The sequence below is a fragment of the Diospyros lotus genome, chromosome 5 (assembly GCF_014633365.1).
Source record: "Diospyros lotus cultivar Yz01 chromosome 5, ASM1463336v1, whole genome shotgun sequence".
NCBI lineage: Eukaryota > Viridiplantae > Streptophyta > Magnoliopsida > Ericales > Ebenaceae > Diospyros > Diospyros lotus.
Genome location: NC_068342.1, coordinates 15575062 through 15602301, shown reverse-complemented (window position 1 = coordinate 15602301; position 27240 = coordinate 15575062). Strand labels below are relative to the sequence as shown.

The 27240-nt window shown below is 35.8% G+C and overlaps 2 protein-coding genes across 2 annotated transcripts; one reads left to right on the top strand and one right to left on the bottom strand.

Moving 5' to 3' along the window:
- The first annotated feature begins 308 nt into the window (after positions 1-308).
- Positions 309-18176, top strand: LOC127801593 (uncharacterized). Its single transcript, XM_052336841.1, has 4 exons — positions 309-651; positions 1219-1614; positions 2876-3290; positions 17799-18176. Exons 1-4 carry the CDS (start codon positions 402-404, stop codon positions 17998-18000), a joined length of 1263 nt encoding a protein of 420 aa, XP_052192801.1. The 5' UTR covers positions 309-401; the 3' UTR covers positions 18001-18176.
- A 420-nt stretch (positions 18177-18596) lies between these two features.
- LOC127802119 (uncharacterized) lies at positions 18597-21956 on the bottom strand. The gene is made up of 2 exons (XM_052337811.1): positions 21375-21956; positions 18597-18695 (listed from the first exon to the last, which is right to left on the bottom strand). Exons 1-2 carry the CDS (start codon positions 21954-21956, stop codon positions 18597-18599), a joined length of 681 nt encoding a protein of 226 aa, XP_052193771.1.
- Between the last annotated feature and the right edge of the window lie 5284 nt (positions 21957-27240).

Below are 27240 nucleotides of genomic sequence, written 5' to 3'. Positions count from 1 at the left end.
GAGAGAAGTAATATAATATTTTAAGCATATCTTATTCAATCGATTATTTTTTAAAATTATATTATTTTAATTTAGAATGACACAATAAAAATTAATAATCTCTTTTTAACGATAGAACAATGATAGTATATATTTGATAAAAATTAAAATTTTAAATCTAATATTAAAAAAATTAAAAATTGAATACATAATTATAAATACAGTAAATTTTGATTTTTTTTATAATTAACTATTTTTTATTTTAATACAATTTATTGCTGGCGAAATTTAAATACCAAAAGTAACCTTCAGTATCACTGTAATGGCAGGATTTGCAGAACCAAGAGAGCAGAGTTCAAAGCTCTCGAACCCTAATTGAAGAAGTAAAAGAATAAGAAGAAGAAGAAGCTATCGTCATCACAATGAGGCGAGCGCTTCAACTGAGAAATCATCTCTTCACTCATCAGACCTTCAGACCGAATCCGAATGCCGACCGCCAAGCTCTCACTTCTTCAATCTCGTCCCTCACGAGGCTTTTCTGTTCCCAAAACGATTCCTCCGGTGAAAACCCCAACTCTAGCCCTAGCACTCTTCAACAGGAAACGAGCTTGGCGCCTCAAGCCGAGAAGAAGAAAGAGGTCTCCATTAACGTTGAGGACGTCAGTAACAAAGGTACTTGTTTGGTTCCTAAGAAAATGCCGGGAAAAGAGAGAAAATGAAAAGAAATTCTGTAATTGTCTTCTAACCCTTGATTGTAGAAAAATATAAAATTAGCAGGAGTGTCTTATGCGCATTTTTGCGGCCGGCGTTCGAAATAGTTTCATTACTTTCAGCTTGCTGTATATTTTTTTTAGGTAGATGAATAGTCCTGTTGCAGAAAGCGGAATTTGGGTTTACATTTCTTTCATGTTGATGCATGTAAAGTAAAGGCATATGCACATGCATATGAACGTGTAAATCTTGGATTTGTATTTTATTTTCTTACATTTTCTTTGTTCTGAAAATTCTATTTTTTCTATATATCATGTAATATATCGTTTTGTAGTGGATGTTACCCGCAATACTTAAAATGTGCATATTACGGGTTCTTGGTTATGGCTTCCTTCTATTTGCATTTTTATTTCGTATGCTGGATACAGGCTGCTTGATTTATGTTTAATTGAATTTCCATTATATGCAAATTCACCCGTGAGTTTTTGGAGATCAAAATAGTTATTTGTTGCTTTTCTTTTTGTCCAGAGCTGAAGATGCGTTTAGAGAAGTACTTCAAAGGTGATGAAGAGGCACTCCCATCAATAATGGAAGCAATTTTGGCAAGGAAGTTAACTGGAAAGCATGAGGAAACTGATGATGAATTGATGGATGAGCTTCGGATGAAGCCACTAGATGATGTTAAAGACAAAGAATTTGAATCTGATTTTGAGGAATTGTATGAGACTGATGAAGAAATTGATGATTTGTATAATGCAAGGGATATTGTGATGAAGAGGATGATGAAAGATGAGTACTTCAACATGGATGAAAAGAAGTGGGAAGGTATGATTAAGGAGGCAACTGATCATGGCTTTCTTAAGGACATGAGGGAGTGCGAGGGAATACTAGAGGACATGCTTAGCTGGGACAAGCTCCTCCCAGGTATACAATTACATGCTTGAGATCTTGTTTCAGTAAGCTGAACAACCAATTAAGAAAGTTTCAAATGTGCTTGTATTTGTACGGTTTACTTCCTTGCTGAGTAGTTAGTTCAATTCAAAGGGGTAAGAGGGTCTGGTTGAGTTCATGAATTCGTTTATTGATACATGTAAGGGGATAGTCTACTCAATGTAAATGTTGTTTGTTTTTTACGGTATGTAGTTTCTCATAGACGTTTGGTTTCTTGTTGTTGCTTTTACTTGCATTACCTATTTTTTGATTTTCCTCGGGGGCATGTTTTTTTGTCAATTAAGGAATTATTCACCTAGGAGCAATTTGGTGCCCATTTCATGTATTAAAAACTGTAGGGTTAGGGTACATAGGAAAATTATGTACTGTTTGATGTCAAAATCTTGTTCATGCTTTTTGTTTATGCGTGTGACATGCACTTGTATGTACATGGGCATGCACAAACATGAGTGCCTGCACAGAAGGGCACTCATATAACCTTATACAAGCTAACAGATTACTTGTAGGAGTTCAGGACCATGTGAGTTATCAATTTATTTGTTTGTTTTGGTAAATTACTAATGTGCTGATCTATATTCTATTTTTGCTCTTTACGATACTTTTTATGATATCCTGTTATGAAGTTGGCAATATTCATTGATTGTTTGAAAAACTTGAAAGAAATCTCCAGCACAAGCGAGTAGTAAGCATAAGTGATACTCCTCTCTTCCATTTTTCTCCTGTGACTTTCATGTTTTGGCTCAACCAAAAGTTGAACCCGTATATGTTTGTTGACTGTCTCCATAGGGGGAAATAGCTGAAGGCTTTAATCTAACAATAATCTATGATGCAAATATGGGTAAATGCCATAATATAGTTCAGTAGTTTTAGAAGATTATCATGAATGTTGCAATGATTTAATTCTCCATTTATCTAAAGAATGCCTATTACATGAGTACTGGATGTTTTATACATCATACAGTTCATGTTTTGTCTAAACAACTCCTTACCTCCTTCAACTGTGTCTTTGGTTATTGATGCTTCTTCAGAGTCTTCTTCTTGTTTGTGTAATTTCCTGTGGATATTTATTTAGAATTCATGAAATAATTGCCCTGAGAATCTTGTCATTTGAGTATTTGCTTGGTTTTTGTTGATATAGTTTAGGCAGGCTGAGACAAATATCTGCAAATATGCTTGTATGTAATTCATTCAGTGAAGGCACAATTGTGATTTTATTTTGAGGCAACCTTTTCAGATGAAATAAAGCAGAAAGTGGAAGATAAATTCAATGAGATTGGTGATATGGTTGAAAGAGGGGAGATTGAAGTTGAAAAAGGTTATGAACTTTTCAAGGAGTTTGAAGATAAGATGGTCTTGGAATGCGCAAAGATGATGGAGGCAGATGGGCCTCCACAGTTTGATGAAACTGCTGTTATAGACAGAAAAAAGGATTTAGATGATCCACCGGGTGAGGGACCAATTCTTAGGTGGCAAACACGTGCAGTGTTTGCTCCTGGGGGTGATGCATGGCACCCTAAAAACCGAAAAGTTAAGATGGCTGTTACTGTCAAAGAGCTTGGGCTTTCAAAGCATCAATTTCGTCGTCTAAGAGAACTTGTTGGAAAGCGGTACCATCCAGGAAAAGATGAGCTAACAATTACCAGTGAGAGGTAAGCTATTTACAGCTAATTGCCATTAATGTATACAGTTTTACGCATTGATTATCTGTCACAGATGTCCAGTTTTGGTGCTTTCTCTTATTGATGTATTGCTTGCTGAGTATTCCTTGAATTATGAATTTGATAGCTATCCCATGATTCTTTAGTTGCTCATTTGATTATTCTCTCTCTCTCTCTCTCTCTGATTGAAGCAAAAGAGTGCTGTCTTTTTCCTTATAACTCATTTGTGATGCTTTATTGTCTTGGGGTTGTCTTTAAGATTTATAATCACAATAATTTATCTGTGAAGCAACTAGAGAATGAAGAACCATTTTAATTAAGGGGGGGGAAGGCTAGTTCTTATTGTGCGTAATGCAGGATAGATTAAGAAAAGTAGGCTTAAGTTTGCTTATAAATGATACAGCAATTGGGGTTTATGAATATTCTAGGGTTTCCAAGCAGTAGGAGAAGGCTTCTGGGATTCCTAGGTGGAAAGAGGTGAGGTTTGGTTTGACTCTCAATTTCTCAGAATTGACAGTTTGCAGATGTCTGGAACATTGTGACTGGAAGGCCTATATACCAGCTATCTGTTTTAACTGGTCAAATCAATGGCCAAAAGGAAGAAGATGTTAGGGTTAAACTTGGTGTGGTCTAAAAATGGGGGTTCTGTGGGCTGTCAACACTAGCTCAAGTATATGGGCCCATGGAATGGAAGGTGCCCCTTTGGTTTCATCCTCTATCTCACAAGACTATGCAGTTATTGCTGGATGGTTCAAATGATCTTCATGTCCCATAAATGACCTGGGTGACCCATCACTCTGTATCATACATCAAGTTTGCAACCTCAAACAACCCCAAAAGGGGAACTGCTAGTCCAGAAAAAAAGAGAATTTCTGCAAAAGAAAAACCCAATCCTGGATCCATCTTGCCTGAACAGATAAGTACACCCTCTGTAGTCCAAGAAACACACTTCCATCAGGACACTAAGTGATGTGAAGCCCATTCCTTAAAAATTGAAGCTGATGTTATTGATCCCTTGCCTTTTCTAATCTTCTCCCTGGCTTCACAAGATTTCTTCTCCACTTCTGAATCACAATCAAGAGAAACAAAGCCATGGACTCTGAGATTGCCCCTGACCAAGGAGGACTGACCTGTAAATGCAAATGATCAGGCTAATCATGCAGTGCCTTCTCTGAGTTGTTGCAGCCATCCCTAAAGCATGATTTAGTAAATGGATTTCTTGCCTCTTCATTCCCTTGCTGATGCTTGAACCCTCTCAATTACACGGGCAGCAGCTAGTGTTTTCTTTAACTTCATCTGGCTTGCTGAACAAGGTTAACATTTTAGCTTTTGGGATCCAACTCAGCTTGAAATGAAGGCTGATTCCTTGCGAGATGCAACAGAATAAAATATCTCAAATGGGTATCATGACTCACGAGCTCAAAAAACATTGAAGACTGGGATGAGGGGGACCCCCAGTAAAAAATGTATCATCATCTGTTAGAGCAATGGCACAAGTGATCACTGCTTCATTGTTTTAGTGTTCAATTATGACCACAGGATAATGGAAAGGCATAGGTTGACCATGTGTGATTCGTAGCTATTTGGAGTTGAAAGGGGTGTTTTCTTGTGGCCTTTGAATAGCTACAGTGAATTGTGGAAAAAGAAGAAGAAAACTCTAGAATCCCTTGTAGACTTATCTAAGGCTGACAAAGCATCAGTAAGAGCTGAAAAAAAGTTAAATATTTTCTCCAAAATTGACTTCATTAAGTGGAAAATTGGCATCTACAAACCCACGGGTTGTTAAATTACAAACTCATGAACCATAATGAAAAACTGTGTTTCACAATTTCAAAATTATCTAATTGCATGAGTATGAAATGTATGTGAACAAAAACAAAAGCAACCATTAATCCTAAATCATATATAAGCTAACCCATCAATTCTTAAACAAAACCAGAGATACTGTGTTTCCGACCAACAATCCTCCTTTGCAGTGAGAGACCATGGAATTTCTGTCAAGGCTTCAAATGGATTTATCTTGTCCTACCAAGCACTTGCTGCCACACCAATGCCTTTTGTTAGCAATTGGAAGGATGGTTAGCTAAAAACATTATTTACATTTTGATCTGTTAGAGTGGATGTGTGTCGAGAAATTAGAAGTATTAAAATTTTAATATTTGATATTAGGATATTTAAAATTCAGATTTTTCATATTTTGTATAAATTTTAGATTTTTAGGTTTTTTATCTTTTAGTTAGTTTTATTTTTTATTTATTTTGTTGAGATAACCATGGTCAGGTTAATCATGTTTTAGTTAGGATTGGATTTTAGCTTAAAAATAGGTTTATGATGTAATCAACAGTTACTTTCTTTGATGATGTTGGATGCAATTACAATTTTCTCCTGAAATCTCTCTCTCTCACAGTCACACATACAGCTTTTTGCTTCTTTTTATCTTCTTCTTACTACTTTTTCTCTTCTTCTTCTTAATTTCTTATATCCATCTTTGATTTTCTGCATTCTCTCTATTATTCTGCATCAACTCGGTACCATAAAAAGATTGCAAAAATTGATGCAGGAACTATTCTTTATTTGTGAATATTTTTATTTTATTTTCATTTGTTTAGTTATGGTTAGTATTGAGTTATTAGGTTTTGTAAATTTGTTTAGTACTTTAGCTTTAATAAGTAGTCATGTGACTTTCAAAATAGATGGATGGCTAAGATTAGAAGGATTCCTTTGAGATCGAAAACTGGGATTTAATTATTGTAGACATTCAAGACATTTTGTAGACATTCATTTTACACTAATTCTACTTTTGAAGTTTTCTTAAACCCTAATTTTAAGACCTTCATTCTAAATTTGATCTCATGTTGTTTTAGCCAATTTTTGCACTTGTTTTTGTTATTTTTTCCTCACACTGCATCAATATACAACATTTTGTTGTTTTGGGTGTTTTCTGTGAAAACACACACAAAACACCAAAACACGGAAAACGGACAGCCTCCCCCCCCCACCCCCAGCCTCCATTCTCGCATCTCCTCTCTTTGTCCTCTCTTCTCTCTCTCTCTCAAGCCTTGGCCAAACATTGAGCCCGCCATCTTCATCGTTGCTAGAGCCGCCGTCGACCTCGCTCGCCACCGCTGAAAGTTGCCATCGACCCCCCTCTCCCCCCAAATTTGGCAGACCCCATCCATTCTCTCTCTCTCTCCTCTCTTCTCTCCAAAACACCCAAAATCGCAAACCCGAAAACACAGCATCACCTCTGCCACTACCGTCGACCGCATCAGCCACTGCCACCGCGACCACCATCGTCGACCGCACCCGCCACTGGCCGTGTGAGCCGCCGTCTACCGCCCACCGTTGCTCTCCTTGCATTGCGTCCACCATCATTGCCTCCCCTCCGTGCGAGACCCCATCGATTCTATCTTATGTGTTTTGAATTCTTTTTTGATTTGATTTTTTTTTTGTTTTGTTTTATTTGAATATGAATATGTAATATAATTTTTTTTATTAATTTTTTAATAATTTATAATTTATTAATAATAGTTTATAATTTATTTTAAATTAAATTTATTAAATAAAATATTATAAAATTATGTTTTTCAAAATTTTAAAGCAAACGTGTTTTCTAATTTTTTGTTTTAAGAAACAGTTTTTCAAAATGACAAAAAGAACACGTTTACAAAAATCTCAAAACGGACACTTAAAATACAAAACTAAAAATGAATTTAAAACTCAAAATTAAAAACTAAAAGACGAAGAAAACACCATCTAAATTGTTCTCCACCCATATAGGCTGATCAAGAAGAAGGAATTGTCAAGCCCTTGAATTGGGGTTGGCAATTCGGTAATTTTTGAATGTAAGAATGAGAGGTAGGGAGAGAAATAGTGAGAAAGAGAGAGAGAGAATCAAGAGGAAAGGAGAATTGATCGTGTATTCAATCGATAGTCCTTCTGCAATGCTGTAGGTCCCTATATAGGAAACCTCTAGCCAATTCAATAGATCTTCTAACTACTTAACAACCCAACAACTAGCTGTTATACACCCAATTGATTCCCGCTTAACTAACCACTTGACCCTTTAGTTAGACTCCCAACGGTTTTCAAAGTTCCCCAATTACAATATTGCCCCCTAGGGTTGTGACAATCCCCACCCCTTAAAACAATTCTTGTCCCCAATAATTGACAGTGACGACTATGGTTCAACCAATCCCTGCCTTCAATCCTTGTTGCCTCCTTATTGTTTTGTTTTTCCCCTTTGAGTAGTAGAAGTGTAGTAGTGTTCACAACCTCTGGCTGTTTCGCTACTGCCTCAGCCTTCCCTTCAAACACTTTAGTTTGTATAGAATGCAGTTGTGATTCCTCCCCGGTGATCACCTTGCACTCACTTGTTTCCTCATGGGAGACATCCTATTCTTCTTCTTCCTTTTCCCCATCATGACCCTCCATATTTATCAACTACCTCTTACATTGATGGCTGGGGCTATTTTTGTCTCCACACCTAAAGCATAGCCCTAGTTGTCTCATCTGCTCTATCTGATTACCCTTAGTGCCATTATTATAGGAATGTGCTTTGGCTGCCTCTTGATTAGGCCTTGTAAGCAAAAGCCTAGAGTTACCGCCCCCATACTATCCGGCCAATAAACTTAGCTCGTAGGGAACATTATTGTCAAGAATTAGTAGAAAAATAATCCTTTTTGTCTTGTTTCTTACTTATGGGTAGAGCTTGATTTATACAAGACTCTTTACAAGATTAGGAAGCTACTAAAATTAGCTTAGGAAAGAATTCTAAATCTAGATTAGGAACTATACAATTTTAGGATACAAACAAATTAGGAAACATATACTAATCTATAAGATACAATTCTACTTTTAGAAAGTACATATAATCAATCAATCAATCATCAATCAATTAACACTGATTGAAATCTTCCATCAATACCAATCGCTGTCTTTCCCAAGTTAGAAACCAAACCCTAGCTGTCGTCACCTGTTACCAAGGGAAATTGACGGAACAAGAAGAAAAGATTTCAAGCGAAATCTCTAAGAAATCAAAGGGAACTGGATTCCACCAGAAAATTTAAAGAAATTTCCAGAATTCTATTAGGAAAACTCCCTTTAAAAGAAGAGAAAAAGAGTTTAAATACTACCCTAGCAACAAGCAATCATAATAGCAAACCCTAACATGAAAAAGACTTAAATAGACATAATCTAAAATAGAATTACGTTGTAATTACTGTTCCGTCCCTGTGTATTGTTCATCGTTACTGTTCACCGTACGCACTGTTCATCGATACTGTTTACCGTACTGTTCATCACTACTGTTCCCGACACTGTTCTACATCAGTCCCTTCCACCTCCGAGGAACTCGACCTCGAGTTATATTCTGGATAGAGGGGTTCAGAATCTTCATGGTACTCATACAAGTCTGCCACATTGAAGGTACTAGAAATTCCCATGGAGGCTGGCAAATCAAGGATATAGGCGTTGTTGTTAATCCGCTTAAGCACCTTGAAAGGACCATATTTTCGAGGCTTCAGCTTGTTGTAGGTACCAGCGAGAAACCTCTCTTTCCTCAAAAACACCATCACTGAATCGCCCTCCTGAAACTGCTTATTTCGACAGTGAAAATCGACCGTTGTCTTATACTTTGCATTAGTCTTTTCCAGCTTTTGCCTTACCTCATCACGAATAGCAACCACTTCTTCAACAACTTTATTCTTACTCTTACCCTTAGGTAGCTTTGCCAAATCAACAACATGATGGGGAACTTCAGTATACATGATAGCAAATGGAGATCTACCTGTAGTTGTGTGAACTGCACTATTATACGCGAACTCAATTTGAGCTAATGCATAATCCCACTGTTTTGGTTTGTCTTCACACGCACTTCAAATCATATTCCCAAGTGTACGATCGGTGACCTCTGTCTGTCCATCTGTTTGAGGATGGGCAGTGTTGCTTCTATTTAATTTCGTCCCAAACAATTTCCATAATGTAATCCAAAAGTGCCCCAGAAATTTCGTATCTCTGTCAGAAGTAATGGATTTGGGAACCCCATGCAAGCGAACAACCTCCCTGAAAAATAGTTTGGCTACATTCGAGGCATCAGAAGTTTTCCGACAAGTGATGAAGTGCGCCATCTTGGAAAATCTATCAACTACCACAAATATTGAGTCAACTCCTCTTCGAGTTCGTGGTAATCCCACCACGAAATCCATTGCAAGATCTTGCCATATGCCTTCGGGAACGGGAAGTGGCATGTACAATCCTGTATTTTAGGCCTGACCCTTCATTGTTTGGCACGTATAACATTTTTGGACTATGTTGCCAACATCCCTCTTCAATTGAGACCAGTAATATCGTTCCTCCAAAGTAGCTATGGTTTTGTCACGCCCCAAATGTCCACTCAAACCTCCACCATGTAGGTCCCGAATCAACTTCTCACACAAGGAAGAGGTAGGAATACAAAGCTAATTGCCCTTAAACAAATACCCATCGTTGATATGGAAATCTGCCATGGGCTCGTGATTCACACACTTGCTCCAAATCTGCCCATAATCATCATCACCTCTATACAACTCCTTCAAGCATTCAAATCCCACGATTTCTTGGGAAAGTGTGATTAATAGAGAGGCTCTTTGGCTGAGGGCATCGGCAACTTGATTCGAACTCCCAGATTTGTGTTTGAGCATAAAAGGAAATTTCTATAGAAAAGCTACCCGCCTAGCATGCATCTTATTGACATGCTTATGGCTGTTAATAAACTTTAAAGCTTGGTGATCAGTGAACAACACAAATTCCTTCTGCACAAGGTAGTGTTCCCATTGCTTCAAGGCTCTCACAACTGCATAGAATTCTTGATCATAAGTGCTTCATTTCTGTCTGGCCTCACTCAATTTCTTAGAAAAGAAAGCCACAAGTCTCTTTTCTTGAGAGAGTACTGCTCCAACACCTATGCCACTGGCATCGCATTCAACCTCGAATACCTTGTCAAAACTTGGCAAGGCTAGTACTGGGGTAGTGCCCAACTTCTCCTTGATGAGGGCGAAGCTCTTATCTTGTTCCTCTCCCTAACTGAATCTTCCTTTCTTCAGACATTCAGTGAGTGGTGCCACTATGGTGCTGAAATGTCGTACAAATCGCCTATAGAAAGTGGCTAAGCCATGGAAGCTTCTCTCATTGGACACTGATTTTGGAGTTGGCCAATCTCGGATTGCTTTTGTCTTCTCCTCATCCACGTGTATACCATCCTCACCAACTACGTAGCCCAAGAATAGGAGTTTATTGGTGCAGAACGTGCACTTCTTCAGGTTGATGTAAAGTTGATTTTCTTTCAACACGTCCAAGACTTGTCTCAAATGGGTGAGATGCTGTCCTTTATTCTTGCTGTAAATGAGAATATCGTCAAAATACACAACAACAAAAGAGCCAATGAAAGGTCTAAGTACCTGGTTCATTAATCTCATGAAGGTGCTAGGAGCGTTGATTAATCCAAAGGGCATTACCAACCATTCGTAGAGCCCATCCTTGCTTTTGAATGCAGTCTTCCACTTGTCCCCGGGCTTGATTCGAATCTGGTGGTAGCCGCTACGAAGGTCTATCTTTGTAAACATGCTAGACCTCGAAAGTACATCTAGCATGTCTTCAAGTCGTGGAATAGGGAACCTGTACTTCACAGTTATTTTATTGATGGCATGGTTGTCAACACACATTCGCCAAGTCCCTCCTTTCTTAGGCACCAATAGAACGGGGACTGCACACGGACTCATGCTCTCTTTGATAAACCCCTTCTTCAACAAGTCTTCAATCTTCTCTCTCAAAATTTCATTCTCCTTCGGACTCATTCTGTAGTGAGGCAAATTTGGAAGGCTTGCTCCTGGCATGAGGTCAATCTAGTGCTGGATATCTCGCATAGGAGGCAATTCATTTGGGAGCACGCCTGAAATCAAAACCTGAAAATCATTTAATATTTTATGTATTTCAACTGGAATCATGTCTCCTTCCTTCCCAACCACCATAAGCCCTTTTACCGCTATTGGGTAGATGTAGTCAGAGTGCCTTGCAAAATTACAATTTCTTGCTCGTTGTTTGTGAGAGTAAGAAAACTTTCTGACCTTTGTTTGTTCGCACTTCCCGTTTGTTTGAGATAGAGGTGTCAAAAGGGCCGCGCGGCCCGCCTGGCCCAGGCTACGCTTTGCACTGTTCAAATGGGCCGGGCCAAATAAATTGGGCTTGGCCTGTTGGGCCCTTATGGGCCAGCCAGTTAGGCCCTTACTCATTTATTTTTTTAATTATGTTATTGTTTATTAATTATTGATATTGGATGCTAAAAAATTTACATTTCGCAATATATATAAATAATAACCATCAATTTATTTAAAATTTTCAAACTAAATTTTTTATATATTTAAATTATAAATAAACATTCTCCTTTTTATATGTGCATTATTTTTCATATCAATTCACAAGAAAATTTATAAGGCATATAGAATTTTGAAATATAAAATGATGAAATAATATTTTAAACTTAAGATAGAAAATATTTTAAAAAGGAAAAAAAGAAAAAAATTGATTTTTATATATGCATTATTTTGATATTTATATATGTATATATTATATGCATTATTTTTAAAAAAATTATTTAAAAAAAAAAAGAAAAAAAGGGCCAGGCCCGGCCCGCTAAGCCCTGTGGGCTAAGGGCCCGGCCGGGCTCGGCCCGACCCTTTTAATAAAAAGGCCAGCCCGGCTCGTTTAAAAAGCTCGTGAGTCGACTCGGGCCTGGCCGGCCCGGCCCTTTTGACATCTCTAGTTTGAGAAGAGCCATGGCGATCTTATAGCTGTCCCACATAAATAACACCACATTGTCACGTCCTCGAATGGCCAGCCCTTTTGACATCTCTAGTTTGAGAGAAGCCATGGCGATCTTATAGCTGTCCCACATAAATAACACCACATTGTCACGTCCCCGAAAAGTAGAGTCAACATCAAATTGCCAAGGGCGACCCAAAAGAATATGGCATGCATCCATGTCAATGACATCACATATCACCTCATCCTTATAACGTTTGCCAATGGAGAGCGGTACTTTACACGTCTCAGTAACTTGAACAAAAGGTCCCCTCTTCACCCAACCAAGGGAATATGGATTGGGATGGTTCTCAGTTGGTAACTGTAACATACTTACTAATTTCTTTGATACAAAGTTCTCACAACTTCCGTTATCTACAATCACTTCCCACACTTTATTCTTAATGGAACAAAGCGAACAGAATATGTTATGTCTCTGTCCCTCTTCTTTTGGTGACAAGAGGACTTGCTGCAGCACCAAGTTGAATCTCTCCAATCCTTCCTCAAGAGCAAACTCTATTCCATCATATTCACCTTCATCCACCACCTCTTCTTCTACCTTTGAAAACTCCACACGCTCCACCAAGTTAGCTTATCTTCGTTCTGGACAGTTATTGGAGCGATGTCCAGATTTTTGACACCTGTAGCAAATATCAACTGAAGGCCTGGCATACGGATTCTCCCTTTGAGGTGGAACTCGCCCTGCTCCTCTATTAGCAAATCTGTTGCTGCCTTCTTCTGTATTAGCCTTGTTTTGGGAACTAGATGAGCTAGCAGTTGCCCTTTTTTTTTTGTCAATAGCACTGTTTAGTGGTTGTTCAATAGGTGTGGCAGCCCTACGATAGTTGGTCGCTGCTCTCTCAACTCCAATCATCTCAGCTTTTAATGCCATGTTAATGGCTTCCTGTAAAGTTCAAAGATTCTGCAACCCAATTTTATCTTGTAAAGCAACTTTCAGTCCATTAATATACCTGGCCACTTTCTGATTTTCAGATTCGATCAAATTGTTGCGCTCGGCTAGTTTCATGAACTCATGGGTGTAGTCCAACACTGATCGGTTGCCTTGTGTGCATCCCAAATACATGTGATATAAAATCTGCTCATAGTCAGCAGGTAAAAACCGATCCATCATAAGCTGTTTCATCTTCTTCCAGGTTCGAACCCTATTCTTTCCCTATCTCTGGCGAGTTTTCTGCAATTGATTCCACTAAACAATAGCTGCAAATTTCAAACGAAAAGCCACCATCTTAACGATTTTCATCTCAGGGACCTCCATAATCTCCACAAATCGCTCAACTTCCACCATCCAATCAGGGAACTCTTCAATCCTCAAGTTTCTCGAGAAAGGAGGGATATCTGCCTTAATCCTATAATCGTCATAGGTGCCTCGGTGTTAGCAATTGTGGTATTGAGGCGGATCCTCAAAATCCTCTCCGGAATCCGATTCACTGTCTTCAATTGCTGGCCGCCTATTGTTTCCTCGTTGTCTCTCACCATGGGCGTTTATATCGTGGTGATTCCTTTGGTTAGGACTCTGTGGATTGCCAGTGTTGGCTGGTGGAGGGTTTCCAACGTCGTTTCCTTCGCTATTTCCAACAACCTGCAACAGCAATTGGCGAATCTCTCCAAGTTGTGTGGACAGATTGTCAATCCGTTGGTTTTGTGCATTAATTTCGGCCTTCATGGCAGCAATCTCATCACCCATGGTCGATTTGATGGAGAAAGATAGCAGTCAATGATATGGAGATGGAGAAACCGTGTTCTGATACCACTTGACGTAGCAATAAGAAAAGATTTCAAGTGAAATCTCTAAGAAATCAAAGGGAACTGGATTCCACCAGAAAGTTTAAAGAAATTTCTAGAATTCTGTTAGAAAAACTCCCTCTAAAAGAAGAGAAAAAGAGTTTAAATACTACCCTAGCAACAAGCAATCATAATAGCAAACCCTAACATGAAAAAAAGATTAAAATAGACATAATCTAAAATAGAATTATGTTGTAATTATTGTTCCGTCCCTATGTACTGTTCATCGGTATTGTTCTCGACACTATTCTACATCGGAAACCCTAGTTGCCGACAATTATGCTTCTTAAAAATGGCTTCTAGTGTCAACTCCTGTAGTCTAGCCTTTTCTACCGCTTGCCTCACTGATGTGGACATCATCATCTTTACCATGGGTTGTAATTCTTCCCTCAATCCACAAATGAAGCTGGATACCACAAATGAAGCTGGATACCAAGTATTGTTCAGTGAGTCCTGGCTGCACAGTGCACACCATGGATCTCAATTCCTCAAATCGAGCTTGGTACTCCACTACGGCCCCTTCTTGCTTTAATTTGTTGAATTCCTCTACTACATCCGCCATACTGTTCTCCCCAAAACGCTCACGTAACCCTTCAGCAAAATCTGTCCAACTCCCTTGCATTCCTTCATCTTGAACCCATCCTTGATACCAAGGGTCTGCTACATCATTCAAATAGTCTGCAACCACATTGATCTTCTGTTTCTGTAGAACTGAAAAAATCTCTCACGTCTCCTTGTCCACCACCTTGGTTTCTTCCCCTCAAACATTGGAATTTTCAATCTTGACATAGGGTTTATGGATGTGAGTTAGGGGCTGCGGATGCCTAACCTGGGTTCCTTGAATGGCAGGCTGATCTTCTTCTTCTTCAAGAACCCCTTGAGTTCTTGATGGATTGCCCTGCTGCGACAAAATGGGATCAGAGGCCTGCTTTGGCGGAAATTTCGACAACCGAGATTGGGGCAGGGAGGACAACAGGCTCAGCACACTATCGATCCTCTGCCCTTTCTGCTCCATCGTTTCTTGGCACCGCGCAATGGCTTCTTGTTGTTTCTCCACCACTGCCCACATGGTTTCCCTCCATTCTGCCAAGTCCTTGTTTGGAGCATCGTTTCTTGAGTATGGGACATCTCGGTTCTATCGCCTCCAATCTGATCTCCAATTGATTCAATCTTGTACCTTCTGCCATCTTATTTCTTTCAAGAATCCTTTTCTTGATCTTCTTACAAGGACCAACAGTGACTTTCTGATCTTCTTACACCCACCTATATCCTGAATCTCACCATGCAATAGCCAGAGGTCCAGTAACCCCCTAGCTTCAACTGAGATCGCAACTTGAACCTGCACCTGCTTCACGTCCGTCTTCTTGAACTTTCTCCTGTTTTTCCTTAAAGATTTGAACCCAATTTCAACTTCTTGCATCCCACTCTAGTTAAGACCGCCTTGGGTTCACCCGTGCTGCCTTGGCTTGAGTTCAATCCACTCTTGTGGAATTTCTGTTCCAATTTCACGTTCAATTCTGACCCAAGCTCATCAGAATGGACTTGGGTGTTAAACGCAGTTGACACCCACAAACATCTGCACCAAGAATCGATTGACCCACTGGCCCCGTATACTCTTTCACGTCAACCATTTCTCTGGTACGCTCCAATGACTCAAACCGATTGACCCACTCCGCCGGCTACCAAGAATGTTGGCTCTGATACTACAATTGTCAAGCCCTTGAATTAGGGCTGCCAATTTGGTAATTTCCGAATGTAAGAACGAGAGGGAGAGGGAGAGAAATAGAGAGGGAGAATCAAGGGGAAGGGAGAATTGATCGTGTATTCAATCGATAATCCTTCTACAATGTTGTAGGTCCCTATATAGGAAACCTCTAGCCAATTCAACAGATCTTTTAACTACTTAACAACCCAACAACTAGCTGTTATACACCCAACCGATTCTGCCTAACTAGCCACCTGACCCTTTAGTTAGACTCCCAACGGTTTACAAAGTTACCCTTTAGTTAGACTCCCAATGGTTTACAAAGTTCCCCAATTACAGTACTCCCCCCTAGGGTCATGACAGGGAATTGCATAATGGGTTCCCTTCTCCGATAACTTCTAAAAAGATGTGTATTAAAGTACCCCAGAGAAGATCAATGGAAATGCTGGAAGTAGACGACCCAACAGCTAACAGCACAACCAACTCATTGAGCTGGATGGAAGAAATAGCTTTGGACCGTGAAACAAACAAGAAGCAGATCAACAAGCTAAAGGACTGCAGTTTAGTAAGAAGAATCTTATTTAAGAAGAATTCTCATAATTCTTGGAGAATTAAGAAACAGTCCACAATAAATGAAGGTTTACCATACACATTCATTTTACATTTCTCCAATAAGAATATGATGTCCAATTGATTATCCAAAAAACTCCTTGGAACCTAATGGGGAAGCTAATGACACTTGAGACTTGGAGTTCAGAAAAGAAGCATCAAGAAGTTGATTTTCCTCCATATAAATCCGTACTCAGCTACAGGAGCTCCCTCCTTAAAAATGAACAAGGAGAATGCATTGCCTGTGGCTGCAGTTATGGGGAGCTCGATCCAAGTTGATGAAGCCTTCACAGCCATGAAGGGATGGTTCTACTACCTCTTGGTTGAGTAGAAATCATCATACACAAACCAGTAGCCCTAGGCTTTAAAATCGAGAGGCAAGTCAAAAGTGATGAGGAGGAGACAAACATGAACACTTGTTGATTTTTGCTACAAATGTGGATAGCTAGAGCATACTCTTACTGAGTGCTCTGCAAAATTGGAGAGAATGAGCAAGAATGGACCCAAACTAAGAGCTACAAACAGAGAAAATAATAACGCAGAATGGATTAAATCAGGGGGAAGACCCCCTGATTTGATCCATTCTCAGGGCCAGAAGCTCTTATGGAATGCTTCAGGGGGAAATTATACCATATAAAGACCATTAATTCCTTTATCTGAACCTTTTGTTGACCATTCTTTTTTTTTTTTTCCTCGGCAAACTTCAACCCATTCACTAAACTTGCTCTAAAGCCTAAAGTCCCATTGCACTTACCTTTTTATTATGCTCACAAATATAAAGTTGACATTATTATTGGTGAGCAGAAGTTCTTTACTAGGGATGGATAGATTCAATGTTTTCTTGTATGTTGGGTATTCACCTTATATTTAGCATACAATTTGGTTCCTTGCCTTACTGGAGTTGTATAGGAGGTAGCAGGATCTAACCATGGTAGTATCGGTTCTCCCCCACTTTGAGCGAGTTGGTATTAACAATGATCCTCGACTACCTGCTGCATGAGTCTATATAAAACTTGAGGACTAGTTTTTTTTTTTCTTTTCCAAATAAGGGGAGAATGATGAGAAATTAGAAGTATTAAATTTCAATATTTGATATTAGGATATATGAAATTTAGATATATCCTATTTTCTTTAGAATTTAGATTTTTAGACTTTATCTTTTAATGAGTTTTGTCTTTTATTTATTTTGTTGAAATAATCATAGTAGGTTAATGATGTTTTGGACTTTTAACTAGGATTGGATTTTAGTGTATAAAATAGGTTTATCACGTAATTAACAGTAACTCTTTTTTTATGAACATAATTGTGATTTTCTCTTCTGAAATCTCTCTTTTTTCTTTCTCTTGGCCTTTTGCTTCGTGTTCATTTCTTCCTAGTTTTTACTTTTTCTCTTCAACTTTCTTCTTTCATTCTACATCAAGGTGGGACTCTCATTCTCATCTTATAAGTAGATCTAGTTATACCTCATTACTGTTCAATATACACTGTGACAGATAACTGTTTGTTTAGGAAACTTTTACTTATATATTTTTTTCTTTTTCAATCAGGTTTGAACATCGGGAGGAGAACAGAAAGGATTGCTTAAGAACGCTATTTTCCCTAATTGAGGAAGCTGGAAAAGCCAATAAGCTTGTAGAGGAGGCCCGAACTTCTTATGTCAAGGAGAGACTTAGAGCCAATCCAGCCTTCATGGACAGGTTGCGTAGTAAGGTAGTGCGAATGAAGGAATCTAGTTCTTTGCCTGCATAAAGTAATGGTTAGCAATGGAAGGAAAAACTAGAAACACACCCACACACACAAAAAAAAAAAAAAAAGGTGGTCTTTTGTTAGGCCAACAACTAATAAAATTTCATTTATTTTGAATTTTCATGTTTTAACATATTTTGTTTCTTTTATAATATATCCTTTTGTTTTCTTTTCCCCCATTTTGTTGTTGTAGAAAAAGGGGAACCGCTCATTCGCTGCAGGCGTTTGCTTGGTTGTCATTGGTTGCTGTTTTGAGTTTATTGCAGTTGGTTGTTCAGATTATGCTAATATATTTGCTGTGTCTTTGAAAGAATATTCTGTTCTTGAACTTGAGAGCTCTTGCAACATCCAATTGTAGTCCACTGGTAGATGTAGCGTTGATGAGTTTGAGGTCTTAAGGTCGGTTTTCGTGAGTCTAAGTTCCCTTTCCCACTAAAGTTTTAAGTAAATATAATTTTAGTTATCGAGAAAAAAAAAACAATAAAAAGACTGGGTGCACCCTGATTGACCCATTGGGAGAGAAGTCCTTTTTCTGGAAACAACTTCTGAGGACTTTGATATTTGAGGACTTTTAGATGGCCTTCTAGACACCCACCATCTTAGAAGTAGATGAATGAATGATCACTTTGGTACTTTTCTGGGTCTCCACCCATAGTGTTGAAAAGCATCACTGCAGCCCCCATTGCCAAATGGTCTCTCTGTGGGTACACATTCTAAATCAGAACATAGATCTTTTCATCAATTCTCTTTCATCTTCTTCTACGCATATTTTTCGAGCATATTCTCCTCCTGTTCAAGCTTAAAAATTATTTATCCGAAGCATATTGCCCCCCTCCATTAGTTAACTTCTGGAGAAGAATATTGTAAAGTGTACATCAAATATCACCTGTCTAGGTAGCTGTAGAGCTATGAAATGCATTACAGAATAATGTTTTTGATATTAGATGGATATGGAACCAATCTGTGTGCGATGGGTATTCTCCAGGATGACAAAAAAAGAAGGGGTGATTTGTGTTTGTGGTCAAAGTGTGTTTCTCCATCTACCCTTCAAAAATTGGATGGGTGGTAAGAAGCTATACTAGTTCTTTTCTCATTACAAGTTAATGCACGGAATGTTGTAAAGTTATTTCTAAAGTTATTGCATGTGCATTCGTTCTATTGAGTCATATTTATAAGTTATTGCATATGTTCCATTGAGTCTACTTGCTAACTTGCACTGGGCATAGATTTTGTGATTGAAAATTCTAGTTGACTAGATACCTTTATTAAATGGGTAAACTATTATTTTTTTCCCGAGATTTTGTGAGTGAGATTCATGATCATATTTTTGTGTTTTAAAAATACTTCTAATATTTCCTTAACATTACAATTTCATTAGTATCTGTTAGTGGAAATTAAGAAAATATTATATTTTTCATTTTTATTAATAAAATATATAGGAGTAAACTACTATTTCTCTACGTGAATTTTGTAATCATATCCTTATATTTTAAAAACACCCTTGTCCCCCCCCCCCCCCCCCCCCCCCCTCCATAAAATATATAAAATTTTATTAAGAATATCAGACATCAAATTCTTGTGATAGTATTTATCTTTATGTGGATGTGTAAATTGAATATCATATTTTGTGTGTATAAAGGTAGTGATCGTATTCAAATTTACCCAATGGTCAAATTGGGGGAAAGGTCGTCCTCAATATTAGTCGGGCATACTTGGGTTATTAAAAAATATATATATATATTCTTAGTTTTTTTAGTAAAAATTAGAAAAAGATGATATTATCTATCTTATTAATAAAGTATTTATAATTTATATAATATTATATAAATTGCATGATAGTTATATATTTATAAGATGTTAAAATTTATCGTATCATCTTTTAGTATAATCTTTTATATTTTTTTATCAAAATAAATTAATTATATATTATAGTAATCATAATATATATAAACTTACCTAAATTTCTTATAATTAATATCATATCTAATTATTTCTCATCAATTTCCTTCTTTTTTTTTGTTGTCTGTCTTTTTTTCTTTTCTGAAAAAATATTTATTCCTTTTCTTTCATTTTCTTTTACAAGACTAAATATTTGTGTGTAATGTTTATCTATACACATACTTTTCTTTAAATTTATGTTTTCAAATGTATATATATATATATATAAAGGAGTAACTCACATGTAAAAAAAAAATTATACATTTTTTATGATTATAGTTTACTTTTTAATTTATTTAGACATAATTTTAAATAAAATAAGTTGAATTTAAATAAAATTTTAAATATATTAGAGGAGTAAACTGTAGTGTGCTAACACAAATTATTTAGTGTCACGTTGTTCTTTAACGGGGGTGATGGTCACCCTCACTCAGGGGCGGATACACATGTGAGCTGCCCTGGGCTGAAGCCCAAGGCAACCCACAAAAAAATTAAAATTTTAATACAAAAGTTTGCTCTAAATTCATTTTAGCCTAGCCTAACCCCATCCCACCCCTGACCTAGCCCAGCCCAGTCCCAGCCCACCCCACCCCACCCCAATTTGCTGGATCCGTCCCTGCCCTCACTGTTTAATTGTCGTTTCGTTACTTTTCATCCTCATAAAAACAGTGAGAGTGACCATCATCCCGTTAAAAGGGATGAACAAAATCGCTCTCGCTTAGTCATAGCGATCATTTTGTAGTCGGAGTTAAAAAGGATTGAAGTATGTTTAAACAAAGAGGCGTAAGACTAAGAGGAGTAGTTGGTAAGGTGTCATGAATTGTCAATTAGACATAAAAGGTAAATAAATAGTTTCCAACCACCACCACCGAGGCTGAGGTGACCCAGCAGAATGGTCAATGCTAGAGACACCCCAATAAATTTTACATTAAATAATAGTTGAATCTTGGTTCAGTGATTAATGTAAACTACTTCGTTACCCTTAAGAAGCACCGAATTTCATATATATTGAATTTATTTAAAATTAATAATTATAATTTATGTATGTGTAAATAAACACGACAATAATAAAAGTTTAAGAAGTGAATATAATAATATGATACATCTGTTTAAAAAATTAATACATCTCGAGAGAATTACTATAAATTTTGAAAAATCTCTTTAAAAACTATATTTGTTGTTGAATTTGTCTGGCTCCCATCTTTATCATAAATCAAAATTTTCAATCTTTTGTGATTTATAATTCTAGAAACAGCTACATATAATTGTTTGTGACTGAAAATTGGTTTCTTCAAGTACAACCCAATATGAGACAATGATTGACCTTGACTTTTATTGATTGTCATTGCATACGACACAATAAGAGAGAATTGTCTCTTTTGTAATCTGAAAAGCAGCCTAGGGTCAAATGAGGTTAATGTTATCCTTGGAATAAGAACCTTATGTCCATCATTGTTGCTTGTCAAAATTTTTGCCTTAAGTTCGTGGTTTTCAATTTTTGTGATAACCAACCTAGTGCTATTGCATAATCCCATGGAATGATCTATGTTTCTCAACAGTATAATTGGAGTGCCAACCTTTAGCTTTAATTCATGGTTCGGCATGCCAAAGCACCTAATTGCATTTAAAAATTCAGGCGTGTGAAGGTCTTGTAAAATATCAACATTGCAATCTGATTTGCAAGTTGTGTCTGAACTTAAGTATGTATTTGCCTCAGCTGCATTAAGTGAAATCATGTATTCATTGATAGTCTCCACGACATCAAGAGTCGGTGCTAATATAGCTCTACCTTGAAGATATTCAACTTCATTAACATTAAAAGTAAACTTCGAATACATGCTGCTCACGATTGACGCAACAGGATCATCTAATACATTCAACAACAGGTCATCTAGTATATCAATAACCGCATTACCGTCATTTGGACCGCCAATTGTTCCATCCCCTATACTTGCTATCCATTCAGAAAAAGACTTTAAGTTGATCAAGTCTTCATCAGATTCAACATTTTGGAGCCTCATGTTATTTGTCAATCTCAATACCTTACAATTTCTCCATAGGTACGATGAATTGATGGTTACAAGCACGATATCTTGTCTAATACCTTTTGGAATCACAAGTAATATTTGTTGAAAGTCCCATCCGAAGACTACAACATTCCTTTCAAATGGTAATTCTAAACTCATTGGATTACTGAATCTTAGAATATCTCGCATGCTCCTATCCAAAGCCTCAAAACAATATTTATTCATCATATGAGCCTCGTCTCAAATGATAAGACTGCTTCTTATTATTAACTCTGCAAGAGGACTTCCCTGTTTATTGTTGCAGGTTGAATCTTCATTCGAATTTAGTGGAATTGCAAATCTGGAGTGAGCAGTCCTACCACCGGGTAAAAGGATAGATGTTATTCCACTCGATACTATATTCAACACAATTTCTCCCTTTGATCTTAGAGCTGCGGATAGAGTTTTCCGCACAAAGATCTTGCCAGTTCCTCCATATCTGTATACAAAAAACATACCACCTCTATTCAACCTCACCGTATTCATTACAATGTCATAGACATGTCGTTGCTCATCATTCAGATTAGACACCAATTTAATGTGCTCTTGGGACAGAGCATTTCTATTATATCGTAATTCATCTTATATAAGTCTATTTTGATAGCAGAAAAAATATTCTGCATCTAAGAACGACATTGATTGAAAATCTCACAAACTATTTCCACTACTTCTCAGTATCTTTTCTATCTCCACAAGAGTGTAACCCTTTATTTCTTCTTCAGTCAATTCCAATTCTGCATATTGTGGACACAATTAAAAAATATTGGAAACGTTGTCATAATACAATTGACAGAAATTCCAATTATTTCTTCTTCAGTCAATTCCAATTCTATATATATATATATATTGCATATATATATATAGATATAGGTTCGATTATAATAATTTTAGCAATATTTATGCATTAATATGTTTGTTATAATTAAATATTCTAAATAGTATTTTTAGCATTTTTTATTTAGATATATTTGCACATAAATGATTTTTTTAATATTATTAAGATTAGGCATGAACTGAATTATTATTATTACAACAAAGATAGAAAATACTAAATTTCAATCTGCAAAAATACTAAATTATAACAAAACTGCATATTACAAATAAATTAAGGTGAATTTCAATTGTTCTTAATCAGAGGATTACAATCTCTATGATATGCAAAGCTGCATATTACAAATAAATTAGAATAAAAAAATTAAGATTAGGCATGAATATGTATGTTATAATAATTAAATATTCTAAATAGTATTTTTAGCATTTTTGATTTGGATATATTTGCACAGAAATCATTTTTTTAAATATTATTAAGATTAGGCATGAATTGAATAATTATTATTACAACAAAAGTGGGAAAAAATAGAAAATACTAAATTTCAATATGCAAAAATACTAAATTACAAAAGATATGAAAAAATTACAACAAGTATTTGGTGACTGTTTTGTTATAATAGATATAGATATAGATATAGATTCGATTATAATAATTTTAGCAATATTTCTGCATTAATATGTATGTTATAATTAAATATTCTAAATAGTATTTTTAGCATTTTTGATTTGGATATATTTGCACAGAAATCATTTTTTTTAATATTATTAATTATGCATGAATTGAATTATTATTATTACAGTAAAGATAGAAAAACTAAATTTCAATCTACAAAAATACTAAATTATAACAAAACTGCATATTACAAATAAATTAAGGTGAGTTTCAATTGTTCTTAATCAGAGGAGTACAATCTCTATGATATGCAAAGCTGCATATTACAAATAAATTAGAATAAAAAAATTAAGATTAGGCATGAATATGTATGTTATAATTAAATATTCTAAATAGTATATTTAGCATTTTTGATTTGGATATATTTGCACAAAAATTATTTTTTTAATATTATTAAGATTATGCATGAATTGAATTATTATTATTACAGCAAAAGTGGGAAAAAATAGAAAATACTAAATTTCAATATGCAAAAATACTAAATTACAGCGAATATGAAAAAATTACAACAAGGATTTGGAGGCTATTTTGTTATAATAGATATATATATATATATATATATAGATTCGATTATAATAATTTTAGCAATATTTATGCATTAATATGTATGTTATAATTAAATATTCTAAATAATATTCTTAGCATTTTTGATTTGGATATATTTGTACAAAAATCATTTTTTTTAATATTATTAAGATTAGGCATGAATTGAATTATTATTATTATAGCAAAGATGAAAAATACTAAATTTCAATCTGCAAAAATATTAAATTACAACAAAGTTACATATTACAAATAAATTAAGGTGAGTTTCGATAGTTCTTAATCAGAGGATTACAATCTCTATGATATGCAAAGCTGTATATTACAAATAAATTAAAATAAAAAAATGTAATCAATGTGAAAATTATGGAATGAAAAAACGTAACCATTTTTAGAAATGTAACCATTATTAATAAAAAAAAGAAAAAATGATACATTAATATGTATGTTATAATTAAATATTCTAAATAATATTTTTAGCATTTTTGATTTGGATATATTTGCACAGAAATAATTTTTTTTAATATTGTTAAGATTAAGCATAAATTGAATTATTATTATTACAGCAAAAGTGGGAAAAAATAAAAAATACTAAATTTCAATCTACAAAGATACTAAATTACAACAAATATGAAAAAATTATAGCAAAAATATTATCAATAAATCTACATATTAAAATAAAAATAGAAAAAAAATTAGATAATGTAATCAATCTTAATCAGATGATTACAATCTTTGTAATATGCAAAGTTGCACATTACAAATAAATTAGAATACAAAATGTAACTAATGTGAAAATTATGGAATTAAAAAACGTAACCATTCTTAGAAATGTAACCATTATTAATAAAAAAGAAAAAATAATAAGAAAATATAAAATTATCCATTTTCGGTCTGGAACGATAAAAAAAAAAGGATTTAAATGTACCTCCCTATCGTGAAAAAAATCTCAAACGTGTTCACCTCGTTGACGTTATCATATAGAGGTTTCTCATAATGTCGCACAACCCATATCTTCATTGCCCATTGAGTTTTATTTGAGTTAATATCGGATACCAAGTTGAATATCGACGTCATGCTTGTACTATGTTGTTTAGGATTTGAGAACGGGTAGATATGAAAAAAAGGATTACATCAGTACAATGTAAACACAATGATCTTCAGAAATGTTTCAGGTAGACAAAAGAAATGCCATTAAAACATGACTCACCCTAATGCAATTCCAAATGACAAAGAAATGAGAAGTAGGTGGGAAATGAAGACATAATTTCTAGTATATATAAAAAATTTTAAGATATGGCAATTATTAATTACTATGGTACCCGAGACAACCCACTACACAACCAAATGTGCAGTGAAAATTGAGAAGGCAGCTCTGCACACCATCCATTAATTAAGCCTCTTCAATACTGCTCTCCGTTGGTCATGGCTGTATGTTGCAGTACGCTCTTCTACACCTTGTCAGCTATGACAGTGCTCAAGTACACATGTTTAATTTCCTTTCTCTGCAGGAAATTTCAGATTTGTTTCTTGGAGTTTATCTTGATTTTGGATTGTGTTAATTTTTATAAAATAAAATTATACCACTTAATTTAAGTGGAAGAACAACCAAAACTCACCTTATATTCAACGAACTCAATGTGTATATTGGGATTATTAACAAATATACATTAGGCTTTAACTCCATTGATTAATTGTGTATATTGGGATTATTATTGGTGGTTTTTGGGTTTAACTCCATTGTGGTACTCGAGACAACCCACTACACAACCAACTGTGCAGTGGAAATTGAAAAGGCAGATGCACACCATCCAATGGTACACTTATGCACCTTGCCAGCTATGATAGTGTTCAGGTACACTTGTTTAATTTCCTTTCTTTTTGGAAATTACACATTTCTTTCTTGGATTTTATTTTGATTTTGGATTGTGTTTAGGCTATAACTCCACTGATTAATTGTGTATATTGGGATTATTATTTGTGATTTTTGGGTTGTCTCCATTGTGGTACTTGAGACAACTCACTGCACAACTAAATGTGTAGTGGAAATTGAGAAGACAGCTGCACACCATCCAATGGTACACTTCTGCACCTTGCCGGCTATGATAGTGTTTAATTTCCTTTCTCTGCTGGAAGTTTCACATTTCTTTCTTGGACTTATAACTCCACTGTTTAATTTCCTCTCTCTTGCTAGAAATTTGTTTATGTGTTCAGGTTTGTTTTTGTTCTGAAAAGAATTTTGTGACAGCGTGAAAGTTGTATAAGTACAGTTGTATTTCCAAAGGTGACTAAACATGGTTTCTGGTTTATGACAACTATTAATCATTGCGGTATCCGAGATAACCCACTGCATAGCCAAATATGGAGTGAAAATTGAAAATGTAGCAGTCTGCCATCCATTAATTAAGCCTCTTGTTTAATTTGTTTTATTTGCTGGAAATTTCACATTTCTTTCTTGGAGTTTATCTTGATTTTGGATTGTGTTTAGGCTATAACTCCACTGATTAATTGTGTATATTAGAATTATTATTGGTGGTTTTTGGGTTGTCTCCAGTGTAGTACCTGAGACAACCCACTACACAACCAAATGTGCAGTGAAAATTGAGAAGACAGCTACACACCATCCAATGGTACACCTCTGTACCTTGACAGTTATGACAGTGTTTAATTTCCTTTCTCTGTTGGAAATTTCACATTTCTTTCTTGGAGCTATAACTCCACTGTTTAATTTGTTTAATTTCCTTTCTCTTGATGTAAATTTGTTTATGTGTTCAGGTTTTTTTTTGTTCTGAAAAGGATTTTGTGACAGCCTGAAGATTGTATAAGTCCAGTTGCATTTTATTTGTTTTTCCAAATGTGACTAAACATGGTTTTTGGTTTATGACAACTATTAATCATTGTGGTATCGGAGATAACCCACTGCATAGCCAAATGTGCAGTGAAAATTGAAAATGCAGTTGTTTGTCATCCATTAATTAAGCCTCTTGTTTAATTTGTTTTATTTGCTGGAAATTTCACATTTCTTTCTTGGAGTTTATCTTGATTTTAGATTGTGTTTAGGCTATAACTCCACTGATTAATTATGTATATTGGGATTATTATTGGTGGTTTTGGGTTGTCTCCACTGTGGTACCCGAGACAACCCACTACAGAATCAAATGTGCAGTGAAAATTGAGAAGGCAGCTGCACAC